Source organism: Oncorhynchus keta, chromosome 7 (assembly GCF_023373465.1).
Source record: "Oncorhynchus keta strain PuntledgeMale-10-30-2019 chromosome 7, Oket_V2, whole genome shotgun sequence".
Classification (NCBI taxonomy): Eukaryota; Metazoa; Chordata; class Actinopteri; order Salmoniformes; family Salmonidae; genus Oncorhynchus; species Oncorhynchus keta.
The window spans coordinates 23,530,606-23,549,039 of NC_068427.1; the positions used below are offsets into that span (position 1 = coordinate 23,530,606).

Genomic DNA, 18,434 nt, shown 5'->3' on the forward strand with positions numbered 1-18,434 from the left:
CTCTGTCTGACATTCACAATCGATCTGTGTCCATGTCAGAGTGGCATTAAATATTTAGGAGGAAACCACTGCAGCGAGAGACACAGCCTGGAAACTCTCACCACACACACAGAGGATGTATAGTATATTAATTTAACAGCAGAGAATGCAATGGAGCAGAGCAGTACATTATTTTAATACACAAGTCAGTAAAATGGATGACATATTGTATATTAACATATAGAGGTATGGATCATTTTACAATACCATCTATTACGATATTTTGATGCAGTGCTAAATAAATCAAAACTTCTACAATTACACTACTTTACTGTTTTGCCCTAGTTTGGTTGAGTATAAAACAATCAAAATGGAGAAAGACCATTAAAACTACTTAAATTCATTTTTTGCAATCCTAGGGTCATCCACTACTCATAAAACTTGCCATTTTAAGAAGTTTAGAATTCAGAAACGGTAAAATAACGGCATTATTTTGGGGGTTGACATAATGTTTTGGCCATATAGCTCAGACCTTCAACACAGTACAGTCGTGGCCAAATGTTTTGAGAATGATACAAATATTCATTTTCAAAGTTTGCTTCAGTGTCATTAGATATTTTTGTCAGATGTTACTATGGAATACTGAAGTATAATTACAAGCATTTCATACGTGTCAAAGGCTTTTATTGACAATTACATCAATATTTGCAGTGTTGACCCTTCTTTTTCAAGACCTCTGCAATCCGCCCTGGCATGGGGTCAATTAACTTCTGGGCCACATGGCAGCCCATTCTTGCATAATCAATGCTTGAAGTTTGTCAGAATTTGTGGGTTTTTGTTTGTCCACCCGCCTCTTGAGGATTGACCACAAGTTCTCAATGGGATTAAGGTCTGGGGAGTTTTCTGGCCATGGACCCAAAATATCGAAGTTTTGTTCCCCGAGCCACTTAGTTATCACTTTTGCCTTATGGCAATGTGCTCCATCATGCTGGAAAAGGCATTGTTCGTCACCAAACTGTTCCTGGATGGTTGGGAGAAGTTCCTCTCGGAAGATGTGTTGGCACCATTCTTTATTCATGGCTGTGTTCTTAGGAAAAATTGTGAGTGAGTCCACTCGCTTGGCTAAGAAGCAACCCCACACATGAATGGTCTCAGGATGCTTTACTGTTGGCATGACACAGGACAACTCTCCGGACAATCTTTTTGCCGGATGCCCCAAACAATCAGAAAGAGGATCCATCAGAGAAAATGGCTTTACCCCAGTCCTCAAAGTGGCTTCTTTGCTGCGCTTCTTGACACCAGGCCATCCTCCAAAAGACTTCGCCTCACTGTGCGTGCAGATGAACTCACACCTGCCTGCTGCCATTCCTGAGCAAGCTCTGTACTGGTGGTGCCCTGATCCCGCAGCTGAATCAACTTTAGGAGACGGTCCGATTCCAAGCACCACCCTCCTTTTGAAGCTTCCAGTCTGTTATTCGAACTCAATCAGCATGACAGAGTGATCTCCAGCCTTGTCCCCGTCAACACTCACACCTGTGTTAACGAGAGAATCACTGACATGATGTCAGCTGGTCCTTTTGTGGCAGGGCTGAAATGCAGTGGAAATGTTTTTGTGGATTCAGTTCATTTGCATCGTAAAGAGGGACTTTGCAATTGATTGCAATTCATCTGATCACTCTTCATAACATTCTGGAGTATATGCAAATTGCCATCATACAAACTGAGGCAGCAGACTTTGGGAAAATGTATATTTGTGTCATTCTCAACTTTTTGCCACGACTGTACAGCCATACAGTCAGAAAATGATTTCTTACACACTACCATGAAAATAGAGTTAGACCAGTTATACATTTAGAACATAGGCTACGCTAGTAACAATATACAGCAAATTGGCATGTGTTACCTAGAGTTGCTTTTTCAGTGTAACATTTCTAGAGTTCATTCAGGAGTTAAATCAACTCTGTACGTGTTAAATGAACAGTCAATGGTGTAAAATAATCCCAGTGTTGGTATTAATAGCCAGAATTAAACCAAAAACATGAACAGTAAGAAAAAGCAGAATCTTGTTTAAGGACTGAGTTATGCATTACGGAGGGAATGCTTTCCTGTGTGATAAATATTAATGAGACAGACAGACCACCATGACCCTCAAGCAGCTCTTCACAAACCCTTAAACCCTTGAGCATTACATTATACATCTCTGTGTCAAACACAATGAGATTATCTGGTAAAATAGATCTGCTTCTCTGAAGCTGGATCTGCTGATGAATGGGGAAAAAATCTGTGAGCTGAAATATATTTTATTTAGAACGAAAAACCCACTGATTTAAGGCCAAAGAAAGTCTCTAAAGTCTGATAAATTTGTTCTGAAATAATGAGGCTGAGACACTGATGCCTTGGTGGGATCGGCTATGTTTTCCATGGGATCCATGGGAAGACGACGCAGGGTGACCCACATACCCACATTTAGGGTACACACACAAGCACAAATGCGCATTGCGCACATGCCCACATTTACAGTACACACGCTCACATTAACAGTACACACGCACATGCACACGTATGCACAGACACATAGGTGCGCACACACACAAAAGCACTACGTACACGTTAGTAGTGACACATACAAACTAACACTATGGGCACACATGCATACACTGGCACACATACACAGTACTATCACACAAACACACGCACATAGAGGATAGTGTGCTATTGTTGTCTGTATCACTGTAGCACTGATCCTAATACCAGAGCTCTCTACACAACAGCCCTGTGCCCAGGGACGGACTGGGATTAGAAATCCGCTCGGGCATTTCTTAAACAACGGCCCATTTTATTCCCTCGAGGCCCCCACACAGGCCTATTTTATTCCTTGAGACAACATTTTTAGCCAGATAATTATAATTTTGATTATTTAAAAAAAACCAAGTAAGACAGGTCCACTAGGCTAAAACTGGAACAGTCCATCTGGCATTTGCCCGAAATGTCAGATGGCCAGTCCTCCCCTGCCTATGCCCAAAGACTAAAAGCAGGGAAAATAAAAGTAGGAAGGGGAGAGAGAGAACTGGGGGAGGGGGAGGGGTTGAAATGCTCTTTGAAAAGTGTATTACATTTGATGGGACATAGACACAATCAATCTTAATGAGTTTTTATAGTTTTTATTTTGTTTTTAATTGTGTGTGCTCGTGTATGTGTGTTATAATGTACTGGATGTCTAAATTATCTCCTGTTCACATTAATAGTTGGATTGTTTTTACTCTGCTTTACACAAAATATAATCTGGTTCTTCTGCTTCTTGTCAACTGGAGCATGGTCACTCTGACACTGCTGTGGTGTGTAATAGGTAGATGGATGCAGCTTTCTCCACTTGTACCTGCTGCAGTGAAACAAAATGTCTCCTGGGTGTCCACAGTCCATTCTCTCAGATAGTGAATGTAGTTTTAAACCACATAATGGAACCAACAATAACTCCATACCCTTGGCTCAAAATCACACTGCAATGGGCCCAGAGATGGGCCCTGCTGATAGATGATACGAATGTAGTGGGTGAGTAGTCTGACGCTAACAAGGCTGCCTTGCGTCACCTAGGCAGATGCTACACATTGGGAGTGGAGGAGGTGACCCGCCTGTAAATGACTGAGCCCTTCGAAAACAGCTACATAAATCCAATTCATCAGCTAGTCACCCAGGTATCGGCACAGTCCTTTCCCTCTCTGACGTAAATGTAGTCGGAACCCACATGATGGAACAAGAGACACCGGATACTTCGCTTCTATATTCTGAATTCTGTTACCATAGATCCCCATTCAAGAAGTCACACATGTTCTGGTGACTCATTCCTTTCTGCCTACCCACAGTGGAATGGACACTATTGATAAACCATTAGTCAGACCATGAACTGTAGCCTTGTACCGCATAATGCAGAAATAGGTAGGAAACTCCCTCCACTGCTACTCCCACGCTACACCAAGAAATCTCAGTATTTATTTTATGTCTTGACCCAGAGTATTCAGATCTGGGCCTACAGGTCTGCAGCATTGCTCTGCTGGTTTCTATCCTTCCCCTCTTGTAAGGAACTGATTTAGACCTGGAACAATAGATTAGTGGAAAAATCAATGACATGAATCAATAAGTTAACCATTCACAGCAAATTGGCCTGGTACCTAGTGTTGATTTTTCAGTATAACATTTCTAGCTTCTCAAATATAAATAACATTTTTTATAGCTAACCTAATCTGTTACTTGTATTTATTGCTCCCTTTACTGAAATGGTTGTTCAAGTTTAGATGCTTTACGTAGTATCATATCTTACCCTTCCCAACCCAGCAATCATTCGGAATGCATGTTGTGGGTGAATGAACATTCAAAGTGTTGGATAGCCCCACTCTGGCTGGATTCCAATAGGAATTACACATCACTTAGCAAGCCAGCATAATGTGACATACAGTATATGTCTGAATTTGCCTGTAAACCATGAGTTTCAGCACACCTCAAAATAAGGCCTTAAGAAATATGTTGTATTATATTAAATAATAAAAAATTGTCTAATCACATATTTGCTTAAGATCTTACTTGGTAAAGGCCACATGACTGAATGAATGATAGATAAATGCAACAAACATTTCTCTGTCACTAACAAATACAGTAATGGTTATTCTGGGAAATATGCAAATAAGGCTTTACACTTTGTTAATTTAATGCTGAAAAGTGTGGACCCATATAGACACTGGACCAGTGTTAAATGTAACACTCTCAGTGTTGATTTAACACTGGAGAATTTGCTGTGTTGGAGACAGAAGTTCGAGAAACAGAATCACGATAAAGTTGAAGTAGAAAGGAGAAAGATAATAGAAGAGTTGCAAAAGCAACAGCACTGCGGACTCAAGTGTCAGATTTAAAAGCACTTGCCATAGCTCCGGCTTTATTGGTTGAGTGCAGATTAGGGGTGTGGCGAGTACTCGGACAAAATGAGTATTGTAACGGATATGGTGAATTTTCAGAATACAATTATGACACATATTTTTTGTAGTTCTCCGCGATAAGAAAAAAGTCATTTTCAGCTGCGAGCACACATCTCTCTTGCACTCAAACAGTGTGAAGCGCTGTGTGCTCTAACAACTATTGTTTAGTTATTGTGTCAGTAAAGAAAGGGTGGGGGTAGCGGTTGAGCCTGCTGCAATGATTGGATTAGAACAAACCGCTCTCCCTCTGCTCTCATTTCCCCAAACAGACACGAGTGGAGTTGTTTCACTCACTCGTATCGGGGCAGAAGTCTCCCCTTCTCCAAATATTGTGTATAAATCAGAATCTGTAACTAGTCATTGTTGTTAAATTGAGTTATTTCCGGGTGACTTTGCTGAGGCCATATGGTTGTTTTTGTCTGTCTACATGGTGTTGTTTAGTAGGTTACTTTGTCTGTCCATATAATTAGTCCATTGCTGATGACGTCTGTCGTTATTTCGTGATCCAAGCCCAAGCTCGCTTGCTATTATTATTTGTTCACGTCCAGGCATGTTTATTACAAAATAAAATTACAAATGTAGATTGTTTATTTTAATTGTGCAAATGTTATGGCATAAGTGTCGGGAGAGAAGTTCCTCTCAAACATGAAACAGCATGGGGCAAGCGAATTAGCCTACCTTCATCTAAATCTGTGTCTGGAATAAATACAGGCACTAGTATCAGCCTATTTCGTTGATAAATGAATAGGTCTAAGTAAGTAAATCATGTGCATCTTCATCTGTCGGGATCGTTTACCTTTGAACAGTGTGTGAAGGAACATAAGTCACTATGAGTGATAGCGCAGTAAAAGGCACTTGAGGTATAGGCTTTATCGGCATTTAAAGCACACTTTGAGGTTTTACGATCACAAGTAAATCCGATTACGAGTATCAAGTGTTATAAAATGGATGAGTATGAAGAGTTCAGCACACCGTATCCAAACCGGTGCGCCATCGTGCGCAAGTTGATTTTGTCCCCCCACACCAAACGCGATCATGACAAGCAGGTTAAAATATCAAGACAAACTCTGAGCCAATTATATTAATTCGGGGACAGGTCGAAAAGCATTAAACATTTATGTCAATTTAGCTAGCTAGCTAGCAGTTGCTATCTAATTTGTCCTGGGATATAAAGTGAATTGTTATTTTAACTGAAATGCACAAGGTCCTCTACTCCGATAATTAATCCACACATAAAACGGTCAACCAAATAATTTCTTGTCATCTCTCCTCCTTCCAGGCGTTTTCTTCTTTGGACTTTAAATGGCGATTGTCATCTAAACTTTCATTGTATTACCACAACAACCAATGATCTCAGTTGCCTTTTAATCGTCCACGTGGGTATAACCAATGAGGAGATGGCACGTGGGTATCTACTTCTATAAACATGAGAAGATGGGAGTGGCAGGACTTGCACCGTGATCAGCGTCACAATTAGAACTGACTCCTATTTTAGCACTTGGCAACGCAGACGCTCGTTGTCGCAATAATTGAATAATGTGTGTTTAAATCTATTTTGCAACGCGAGCGGTGTAGTCAGCATGTTAGTGCAGAGTGCGGTACCTCTGGTTAGAGGCTGAATTTTGGACATTCCTGGATGTTGTATTTGCTATTAGTGTGTTTACGGTTTAGCAGTGTGCTGAAGGAGGGCTCCCACTCCCACACAACACAGCACCTGCTTTTGTGACATTTAGGAGTCCGACGTAAAGAGACAGGTACTGTAGACACAGTAGTGCGACACAATAGCATAATTAATGGCACGAGGTCAAATCAAATTAATTCATGTATTGAGTCAACAGACATCGTTGTTCTTCTAGGCTGCTTACTTGAGTCACATTTTATATGCTACAGATTTCTATGGCTGCCAGGTTGTGAAGGAGTCTGGATATTGGCTGGTATTGCAGATGGAGTGTCTTACTATAGATTACATAATGTATGTTTGTGAGTGCATGTTTGTGTGTGTATCAGTGTGTGTGTGTGGTGTAATCATGTTTATCATTTACATTTACATTTAAGTCATTTAGCAGACGCTCTTATCCAGAGCGACTTACAAATTGGTGCATTCACCTTATGACATCCAGTGGAACAGCCACTTTACAATAGTGCATCTAAATCTTTTAAGGGGGGTGAGAAGGATTACTTTATCCTATCCTAGGTATTCCTTAAAGAGGTGGGGTTTCAGGTGTCTCCGGAAGGTGGTGATTGACTCCGCTGTCCTGGCGTCGTGAGGGAGTTTGTTCCACCATTGGGGGCCAGAGCAGCGAACAGTTTTGACTGGGCTGAGCGGGAACTGTACTTCCTCAGTGGTAGGGAGGCGAGCAGGCCAGAGGTGGATGAACGCAGTGCCCTTGTTTGGGTGTAGGGCCTGATCAGAGCCTGGAGGTACTGAGGTGCCGTTCCCCTCACAGCTCCGTAGGCAAGCACCATGGTCTTGTAGCGGATGCGAGCTTCAACTGGAAGCCAGTGGAGAGAGCGGAGGAGCGGGGTGATCTTATAAGCTTCTGGGTGAGAGTCCCTCTCCATGAAAGCGGCAGCTCTAGCCTTTTGCTCAGTGCGGATGTTGCCTGTAATCCATGGCTTCTGGTTGGGGTATGTACATACAGTCACTGTGGAGGCGACGTCATCGATGCACTTATTGATGAAGCCAATGACTGATGTGGTGTACTCCTCAATGCCATTGGAGGAATTCCGGAACATATTCCAGTCTCTGCTATCAAAACAGTCCTGCTTCATCTGACCACTTTTTTATTGATCTAGTCACGGGTGCTTCCTGCTTTAATTTTTGCTTGTAAGCAGGAATCAGGAGGATAGAATTATGGTCAGATTTGCCAAATGGAGGACGAGGGAGAGCTTTGTATGCATCTCTGTGTGTGGAGTAAAGGTGGTGGTCCAGAGTTTCTTTCCACTCTGGTTGCACATTTAACATGCAGATAGAAATTTGATAAAACGGTTTTAAGTTTCCCTGCATTAAAGTCCCCGGCTATTAGGAGTGCCGCCTCTGGGTGAGCGTTTTCTTGTTTGCTTATGGCGAATACAGCTAATTCAATGCTGTCTTAGTGCCAGGCTCTGACTGTGGTGGTATATAAAACAGCTACAAAAAATACAGATGGAAACTCTCTAGGTAGATAGTGTGGTCTACAGCTTATCATGAGATACTCTACCTCAGGCGAACAATAGCTCAAGACTTCCTTAGATATCGTGCACCAGCTGTTATTTACAAAAATACATAGTCCGCCGCCCCTTGTCTTACCAGACGCCGCTGTTCTATCCTGCCGGTACAGTGTATAACCAGCCAGCTGTATGTTGATATTGTCGTCGTTCAGCCACGACTCTGTGAAGCATAAGATATTACAGTTTTGAATGTCCCGTTGGTAGTTTAATCTTGCGTGTAGGTCATCAATTTTATTCTACAAAGATTACATGTTTGCAAGCAGAATGTAAGGAAGTGGGGGTTTATTCGATCGCCTACGAATCCTCAGAAGGCAGCCTGCCCTCTGGACCCTTTTTCTCCGTCTCCTCTTCACGCAAATCACAGGGATCTTGGCCTGTTACCGAGAAAGCAGTATATAATTTGCATCGGGCTCATCAGACTCATTAAAAGATTCTGCCAGTCCGTGGTGAGTAATTGCAGTCCTGATGTCCAGAAGTTATTTAAGGCCATAATAGATGGTAGCGGCAACAATATGTACAAAACAGGTATAAAATAAGTTACAAACAACGCAAATAAATGAACCAAAAAACACAATCAGTTGGGGACACGTAAAACGTCTGCCTTCTTCTCCTGCGCCAGTTCCATTGAAGGGAAATCTTAACGCTACAGCATACAATGTCATTCTAGACAATTCTGTGCTTCCAACTTTGTGGCAACAGTTTGGGGAATGCCCTTTCCTGTTTCAGCATGACAATGCCCCCGTGCACAAAGCGAGGTCCATACAGAAATGGTTGTTGAGATCAGTGTGGAAAAACTTGACTGGCCTGCACAGAGCCCTGACCTCAACCCCATCGAACAACTTTGGGATGAATTGAAACGCTGACTGTGAGCCAGGCCTAATCGCCCAACATCAGTGCCCGACCTCACTAATGCTCTTGTGGCTGAATGGAAGCAAGTCTCCGCAGCAATGTTCCAACATCCAGTGGAAAGTGTACTGTATATCAGACCGTATACCCTGTGTATGAAAAAACATTTATTTTTACTGCTTTAATTACGTTAGAAATAAGGCACCTCGGGAGTTTGTGGTATATGGCCAATGTGCCACGGTTAAGGGCTGTATCCAGGCACTCCACGTTGCATTGTGCTTAAGAACAGCCCTTAGCAGCGGTACATTGGCCATATACCACGCACCCTCTGGCCTTATTGCTTAACTATATTTGCTTGGCTTCCCCCTAAGTCAGAGAGAAACAAAGGCACTGTGCCATAAGTCCTGCCGTATAAGAGGGTGCACAGACTGCACACACACTGGTGCACATACACACACACATACACACACACACACACTCTCACTCATCCATACACACCCTTCCTCTCACTAAGTTGGAATACATTGCACGCACATGTTTAAATACATAAGACATTGCAGATCTAATCTTGGCGGAAAACATTTCTGAGTAACTCAAAGAATTCCCCACAAGTGAAGCATGATATGCTAACTCATGGTGTACACTGTGAAGTGTGTGTGTCCTCAGAATCCAGGAGAAATGCTTCAGTTCATTGTACTGTTGGATTCTTAGATCGACTCACAACAAAGGTAAACCTCGTTGATGTTCAGTGTCTGTCGCTCAACCAAACAGCCATTTAGTGTCAGACTATTGATTCATCCATCAGTTGTTGTGGAGGAGCAGCGCAGTGCCACTTGATATGCTGATCACAAGCACCTCGGTGTCTGGGCTGAGACACATCTGCTGGAGGTGGCTGTGCGTCTTCATTGCACAAAAAAAATGTGGGTTACTCAAGGGTGCTTTGGGAAGGGTGATGGTTTTATGTAGGCTTTGGCGGTATACCTATACGGTATATACCGTATGCCAAGGTATTTGGAAATAGCCACGTGATGGTTTTTCAAAACCGCCAGTACCGTTGAAAGTAATTTCTTTGAAGTTTTTCAGTATATTTAAACATTTGTAGCTGTTTTTGAAGTGAATACCTGCAGTCAACATACGTTAGGAGATAAAGCAGATCACGGTCTTTATTTCACCATCTCATTATTTCACATTATGAAGCTTATGTAGTTACCCAGAACAGTTAAGCCAGTCCCGTGTTTGTTTGTAAACAGCACAACAGGAGAAAGCGGGAGCAGGTGAGTCCAGCTGTGTATTGAAAGGGTTTGCATTTGGGTTTTACTTAATTGAATCTTACATTTTACCAGAGAAAAATAGGCTGGCTACACCTGAGAAAAGTACCGGAGAAAAGTAGCTAGACAAAAAAAAGCCATGGTGGCAAAGTAAATACAATATAGCAAGTAAAACACTGGAATGGTAGATTTGTAGTGGAAGAATGTGCAAAGTAGAAATACAATGGGGTGCAAAGGAGCAAAATAAATAAATAAATACAGTAGGGAAAGAGGTAGTTGTTTGGGCTAAATTATAGATGGGCTATGTACAGGTGCAGTAATCTGTGAGCTGCTCTGACAGCTGGTGCTTAAAGCTAGTGAGGGAGATAAGTGTTTCCAGTTTCAGAGATTTTTGTAGTTCGTTCCAGTCATTGGCAGCAGAGAACTGGAAGGAGAGGCGGCCAAAGAAAGAATTGGTTTTGGGGGTGACCAGAGAGATATACCTGCTGGAGAATGCCAGAATGCCTGTTCGTGAATTGTCAATCCGGGTTTAGAAGTGCAAATGAAGCACAACATTTGTCTGATGCCAAGCAGAAATTACAATAAGAAGCATATTAGATCTGCGCTTACAAAACGCTGCAAGCTATTTCTGCATTTAATATTTATTTTGCCAGAAAGACGCAGAATTCTAAGTTTAACTTGCTATCTAAGTGGCTGAATTAATAAGGTGATGGGGCATCATATTGTGTTAGCTTTTTGCTGTGTTTGAGAAGGAAAACCCTTTGGATTAGTTATTTGTACAGCTGCCACTGCTATCTTGATTTCCTTGTGTTTTTTCTCCTCTCCATTCTCAGCCCATCTGCTCCCCCCCTTGTTCCCCCGGGCAGAGCATGCAGGTCCGCAAAACACCCGGAGGTCATTGTCCGCACCCCCGCATAATTCTAATTACCATATTGAAACATTTCCCATAAAAATCAGTCAGTTAGTAAGATAGAGATATGAATGGAAGCAAGTCCCCAGCAATGTTCCAACATCTAGTGGAAAGCCTTCCCAGAGGAGTGGATGTAGATATAGCAGCAAAGGGGGAACATACTCCATATTTAATGCCCATGAGTTTCGACGAGCAATGTGTCCACATACTTTTGGCAATATAGTGTACATACACACACAATTTGATTTGATCTTTTTAATGCAACTGTGAGTGAGAGTGCCATTCCAGTTTATCTAATGTGTTGTGTTATATTATGTCATGTAATATATGACTATGGCCAGTGACAGTGTCTTGTGAAAGACTTTGTGTTAATTGAGAATGGTTGACTAAATCACTCAGTGGTTTGCAATACTCTTCTTGGGAACCCCCAGCTGTTCCAGAGGTAGCTCACTTGATTAAACGTTTCAATTAATGCAATAGCAATACCTATAGAATTTTGACAATATAATACGGCTGACCAGAATAAAAAAAACTCAATGGTTCTTTAAAAGGATCTACAAAAGAACATTTCATATTAAGAAATGTTCTTTATTGCAGGGGTTACTAAACCTTTTCCCTCAGATGCCCTTTCCAGCATTGGTGAACATCCTGCGCATGTGCCACGTCTATTTCTATGGGCACAAGAACTGTTCATGACGCAAATTGTTTACACCCCTCTAGTTGGCAGTGACAGAAGACATTCTACGTTTTGCAACTTCTCTCTCTCTTGTTTGTTGTCTTCCATTCTCTCACTCTGTCCTTGGTTTCTCTTTTTTTATCTCTCCTCCATCTTTCCCCTCTCCCACCCTCCTTTCAGTCTGTCTGCCCCCTGATTAATTCCTTTTTATTCCCCATGTTATCTCTCCTCCATCTTTCCCCTCTCTCGCCCTCCTTTTATTCTGTCTGCCCCCTGATTAATTCCTTTTTATTCCCCATGTTATCTCTCCTCCATCTTTCCCCTCTCCCGCCCTCCTTTCATTCTGTCTGCCCCCTGATTAATTCCTTTTTCATTCCCCATGTTATCTCTCCTCCATCTTTCCCCTCTCACAACCTCCTTTCAGTTGGTCTGCCCCCTGATTAATTCCTCCACTTCTATCTACATCAATTTCACCGTCTTTTTCACCCTCAGTCCTTCCTCCTCTTCTCTGACCTGTCTGTCCTGTATTATTTTATTCCTCCATCACCTTCTCCATCTCTCTCTGTCAGCTACTTAAAAACAGAACATCTGCCCTTGAAAAGCTGAATCATTAGAGGATAAACCTATGACACTTCAGTCACAATTATTCTCCGTTGTAATTCAGAGAACGATCAAAACCTAACATTTGAAACAAAATCATTATACCGTATTCCTTTCCGTATCTATCTCCCCCCAGCAGGATAGAGGGTGCATATAGATTAGACAACAAACGTATGATGAATGTTGCTGAAACGAATTGGGAAAGGCAATCAGTTTCTTCTCAACTACAGACTCAACACAGATAGCACAGCTGCTGTATAGACAAAAACATTGGAATACTTTTGCTTTTAGAACCAATCAAAGAAGACCATCCTCTGTGTGTGTGTGTGTGTGTATGTGTGTGTGTCTTTGAAATAACAGCAGGACTCAGTGTTGACAGTGGCATGCAGTAATGAGCCAGTTAGCATTCCCATGGTGCACTGCAACAGGGGGATGGGCTGACATTTGCACCGTCGCTGAACGCCAAGTACCCAGTGGACTTATTATCAGCGGAGAGGACAGGTGCACGCAAATTAACACTTTGTGCGTGTGTGTGCGTGTGTGTGTGTGCATGCGTGCATGGGGGCTTGAATGCATGTGTGTAGCCATTAGGGCCATCTTAAATGAGTATAAGCCACTATTAGACTTATTTGGCAGGTGATTTGATAAGGTTAACTGGTATAACGTGATTGCTGTATTAAGGTGATGGTGTGATAAGCCCGAGGTGTGAGGCATGGACTGACTGGGTGATGTGGGGATGGTCAGGGGCTGTCAGACTGTAGAAGTTATTATGGTAATCCTGCTGACAATCAACATCAACTGTCTGTTCATAAGAGCTTCAACACTGTGGTAATGTGATTAGACCAGCAGATGAACTATGAGCTCAATAGGAAGTGAGACCAGAATCTTAACATCAAGGGTCAGCCACAGTCTCTCACTTCAGAGATATTCCTTAACAACAGTGTGTGCTGTGTTGTGTTTTGCACAGGATCAGAATGGCTGTGGACAAGTCTCTGGGGATAGAGTAACTGCTGTGTGATTCAAGGTTTGTATTAGACGCGAGAGAGAAACAAGATAAGGAGAAGAACACAGAGAAACCTTGGGGAACGTGGAGAACGTCTTGCTTCACACATAGAAACCATGATAATACTAACAAAACGTTAACAGAATCTTAACGGAACACTCAGCGAGGTCATGTAGCTGCACTCGGAACGCCCTGCATGTGACCACTCTTCCTGCATCGCCTCGGCTTCTCTGATTGGCTGGTTTCGAGAGTGACGGACCAATGGAGAAGAGTGCTGAGGAGCTGAACCTCTCGTTCCTGCTGGAGCATGAGAGAGAGATGATCCTCAGTGTCCTGCAGAAGGACGAGAAACTGAGGAAGAGAGAGGAAAAGAGGATACGGTGAGGGTAGAATAAGTCATCATTATCATCATTATACGATACACTACACTACAACAATACATCTACTACTACACCTTCCTTGATGAAGATGTTGATCAGTAGCAATTTTAGCATGTAAGTCTTGATGTGGCCTTACTCAGTTATTTATTTTTTGATGCATGCCAGCAAAGCCACTACACAACACAACATTAAAAAATACATTAATTGCACTATAACGGGGACAAACGGTGACAACAAACTGTTAGGGCCTACCTAAAGATGTCCCAACAGCAGTACTTTCTTTTCAGCACCTTGGAGTGAATCCTTACAACTGCTACACCTGGCAATCAGCGGAGCCTGGTCTGGCAGCGAAACAGTTCATTCAGCCTCACTTATTGCCTTTTTAAAAAACATAGCTTGATATGGCTGACTTGCTTAAACAAATGTGGTTTCTACTGACAATTGAGATGTACAAACTATGGCATAAAGGAACAATGAGCGGATAAGAGGCAATCCGTAATTTCGATCAAGACATTAATGAGGGAGCTAAGACGGACTTAGTCAATATAACTATTTGTTCAGCACTTTTGAAATGTACAGCGACAGAATTCAGAACATGAGCCGTTCTTACAGTATTCTCCCTGTAAACCAAGTCAGAACCATATTATAAATAAAGAGGGAATATAAGCAGACAATGAAAGCTCTTACAATATTTGATGACATTTCTCTAAAATGTGCACTACCAAGTCAGAACAGTAGGCTAAGTTATGAGGGGGAAAGGGAACAAATTATTAGGGCGAGGCACATGGGCTACTAACAGCTTACTACACAACAAATATTTAGTATTACTTTCTTAGCTACGGTATACATATCTCCCTGGCATAATATATAATTTATGCAGCATCGTACAATACATTTTTGGACCTTGTTGTGCTGTGCTCACTTAAACAGGAAGGTGGCACGGCGTTCCTTCTTGTGGGCAAATTTTGTCATAAAACTTGGTCATCAAAGTCTGACATTCTCTGGATTCATGATGATGACTGCTTGTCTAGCTTACTTGCTAAGATTTTGAAAATATGATGCTGACATGACCAGTCCAATCAAAACTACGGTAGATATTACATGATTGGACTTCATTTTATCTGTGGCCAATGACCTTGAGCCTTTTTGGATGGGCATTTCTTATGTAAATTATATGTGACACATATTAATGCAAAACAGGTAACAACAAAAAATTATATAAATATTTTTTTGTATTTTTTTCCAGCTAAAACAGGTGGGGCTCACGTGTCCTGAATGACGGGTCGCCACTGATGATTATTTTTTAAATTGTAATCATAATTTTTCGTACCGCTACAATCACAATACGACCACAACATCACAACTACTACAATCATGGTCATAATCATTAGTGACAATGACAAACTTAAGTGTTCTTCCTCTGTTTCTCCCTGTTGTAGGAAGCTGAAGAATGAGCTGGTGGAGATCGGGCGTAAGGGTTCATGCTGCCCCCAGGAGATTGGGGAGCGTCAATGTGCCCGCTGCCTGAAGGGCCTGGGCCTGATCTTCGACCGTGGGGAGCTCTGTGAGGAGTGCCTACAGCGTGTCTGCAGCGACTGCCGCGTAATGCCCCCTAAAGGAAAGCAGTGGAAGTGCTCCATCTGCTCCAAAGTCTCGTGAGTCTGGGCAAAGGCATCAGGCCATGGTTTAGCACGAGTAACAGTTATGGCTTTGTGTGAGTGTGTGAGTTTTTTTAATGAGTGACAGATGCCTCCTATTTGTTTTTAATCACTCTGCATTTAGAGACGGTTAAAGCCAGGGTTAAAGTTGGGAGGTTAGTTTATTGTACAGGGGTCAGAGGTCAGTGGTTCTTGTCTGATGGTGTCTCTGGTTGACAGAGAGCTGAAGGTAGTGACCGGGGAGTGGTTCCTGGAGGAGCGGTCCAAGCGGTTTGACCAGAGTACGGTGCTCAGCAGTGACGTTGTCAAACAGTCTATCATGAGCAGCCCTGCTGGAAGCCCCCACAGGAAGTCTCCTGCGCCAGGCGACACAATCCACACACCTGAGAGGCCTGACACGTCCAAATCAGGAAGAGGCGCCGTAAGGAACCTGGTGGATGGTGCCAAGAGGAAAGGGAATGGGTGAGAAACACACACACACATGCGGTTGAGCTGGATTAATTCAAATTGCAAATGACAGATTGATTAAATTGGCAATGACACAGGAGAAGATCACTGCACAGATTTAATACGATGACTAGTCCACGACACAGGCAGGTGGAGAATGGTCCAACATCAGAGAATACGTTTCCCATTGCATCCTGACTGGTTGGGTTAGTAGGCTTCCAGGACACACCTGGCCCACTGGCCACTCAACAATGAGACAAATATTTATCACATTATCATATTGATATTTGATTAAGTAATCCAAAATGTAATCAGCATCTGGGCTGATTACAGCTACTTAATTTGTCTAATCTGATTACGTAATGATTACGTAATTTGTGTAATCTGATTACCGACCATTTCGAATCCCACTGTACCTTCTCCGCTATGCAATCTAGTTTCAGAGCTGGTCATGGGTGCAACCTCAGCCACGCTCAAGGTCCTAAATGACATCGTAACCGCAATCGATAAGAGACATTACTGTGCAGCAGTATTCATCGACCTGGCCAAGGCTTTCGACTCTGTCAATCACCACATTCTTATTGGCAGACTCGACAGCCTTGGTTTCTCAAATGATTGCCTCGCCTGGTTCACCAACTACTTCTCTGATAGAGTTCAGTGTGTCAAATCGGAGGGCCTGTTGTCCGGACCTCTGGCAGTCTCTATGGGGGTGCCATAAGGTTCAATCCTCGGGCCGACTCTTCTCTGTATACATCAATGATGTTGCTCTTGCTGCTGGTGATTCTCTGATCCACCTCTATGCAGACGACACCATTCTGGCCCCTCTTTGGACACTGTGTTAACTAAACTCCAGACGAGCTTCAATGCCATACAACTCTCCTTCTGTGGCCTCCAAATGCTCTTAAATATAAGTAAAACGAAATGTATGCTATTCAACCGATCACTGACCGCATTCAGCTCGCCCGTCCAGCATCACTACTCTGGACGGCTCCGACTTAGAATATGTGGACAACTACAAATACCTAGGTGTCTGGTTAGACTGTAAACTCTCCTTCCAGACTCTCCTTACAGACATTAAGTATCTCCAATCCAAAATTAAATCTAGACTTGGCTTCCTTTATCGCAACAAAGCATCCTTCACTCATGCTGCCAAACATACCCTCGTAAAACTGACCATCCTACCGATCCTCGACTTCAGTGATGTCATCTATAAAATTGCCTCCAACACTCTACTCAAACAAGCTGGATGCAGTCCATCACAGCGCCATCCGTTTTGTCACCAAAGCCCCATACACTACCCACCATTGTGACCTATACGCCCTTGTTGGTTGGCCCTCGCTTCATACTCGTCGCCAAACCCATGTGCTACAGGTTATCTACAAGTCTTCGCTAGGTAAAGTCCCGCCTTATCTCAGCTCGCTGGTCACCATAGCATCACCCACTCGTAGCACGCGCTCCAGCAGGTATCTCACTGGTCACCCCCAAAGCCAATTCCTCCTTTGGTCATCTTTCCAGACAGTTCTCTGCTGCCAATGACTGGAACGAACTGCAAAAATCTCTGAAGCTGGAGACTCATATCTCCCTCACTAGCTTTAAGCACCAGCTGTCAGGGTAGCTCACAGATCACTGCACCTGTAAACAGCCCATCTGTAAACAGCCCATCTATCTACCTACCTCATCCCCATAGTGTATTTATTTATTTATCTTGCTCCTTTCCACCCCAGTATTTCTACTTGCACATTACCATTCCAGTGTTTTAATTGCTATGTTGTAATTACGTCGCCACCATGGCCTATTTATTGCCTAACTCCCTTATCTTACCTCATTTGCACTCACTGGATATAGACTTTTGGTCTACTGTATTATTGACTGTGTTATGTTTATTACATGTGTAACTCTGTTATTGTGTGTGTCGAATTCCTATGCTTTATCTTGGCCAGGTCGCAGTTGCAAATGAGAACTTGGTCAACTAGCCTACCTGGTTAAATAAAGGTGAAATAAAAAGCTAAAAATAAAAAACTCTTTGGAAGAATCCTTTTTCGTTCCATGTTAAATCTGAAACCAAAAAAAGTTATCCTATGGGGACAGCTTAAGAACCCTTTTTTCTAAGAGTGTACCCAACCCTGCGACACACACGCGTGCACACACACACACTGATGTATCACACGCACCACAGGCTGATGTGTAAAATGAACAGCTGTGTGTTGAATCCCAGGATGCGGATGGAAAAGAGGGGCAGCCGTCCCAGCCTGAAGCCAGAAAACGAGGCGGACGGTGGTAGTGTGTCCCCTCCGGTTCCCGACACAGACCCATGCAGTGTACGCAGCGCCCGGTCTGCACCACGCTCCACGCCTCACTCACACAGGTGAGACTAAACCACCAAACCCATACAAGTAAAAAATGTCCATTGTCAGCATCTTCTTCATTTACGCTCAATTGAAGTCAAAGGATACGTGAAAGCAGCACACCTGTTTTAGGAAATAACTAAAGCTG

General features: G+C 42.8%; 1 protein-coding gene across 6 annotated transcripts in view; it reads left to right on the forward strand.

Annotated features, from left to right (window-relative positions):
• LOC118386166 (synaptotagmin-like protein 5) overlaps window positions 1-18,434 on the forward strand; it is a 61,386-nt gene that overhangs the window by 23,928 nt on the left and 19,024 nt on the right. For 2 of the 6 annotated variants that reach the window (XM_052522323.1, XM_035773658.2), the window contains exons 1-5: window positions 10,136-12,954; window positions 13,421-13,836; window positions 15,276-15,491; window positions 15,714-15,956; window positions 18,157-18,306. In XM_052522323.1, the coding sequence (XP_052378283.1) occupies window positions 13,718-13,836; window positions 15,276-15,491; window positions 15,714-15,956; window positions 18,157-18,306 (728 nt within the window). In that variant the 5' untranslated portion in view covers window positions 10,136-12,954; window positions 13,421-13,717. Of the gene's footprint in view, window positions 1-10,135; window positions 12,955-13,420; window positions 13,837-15,275; window positions 15,492-15,713; window positions 15,957-18,156; window positions 18,307-18,434 lie in introns of those variants that run through there. The other 4 variants (XM_052522322.1, XM_035773657.1, XM_035773654.2 and 1 more) reach the window with 4 other exon arrangements.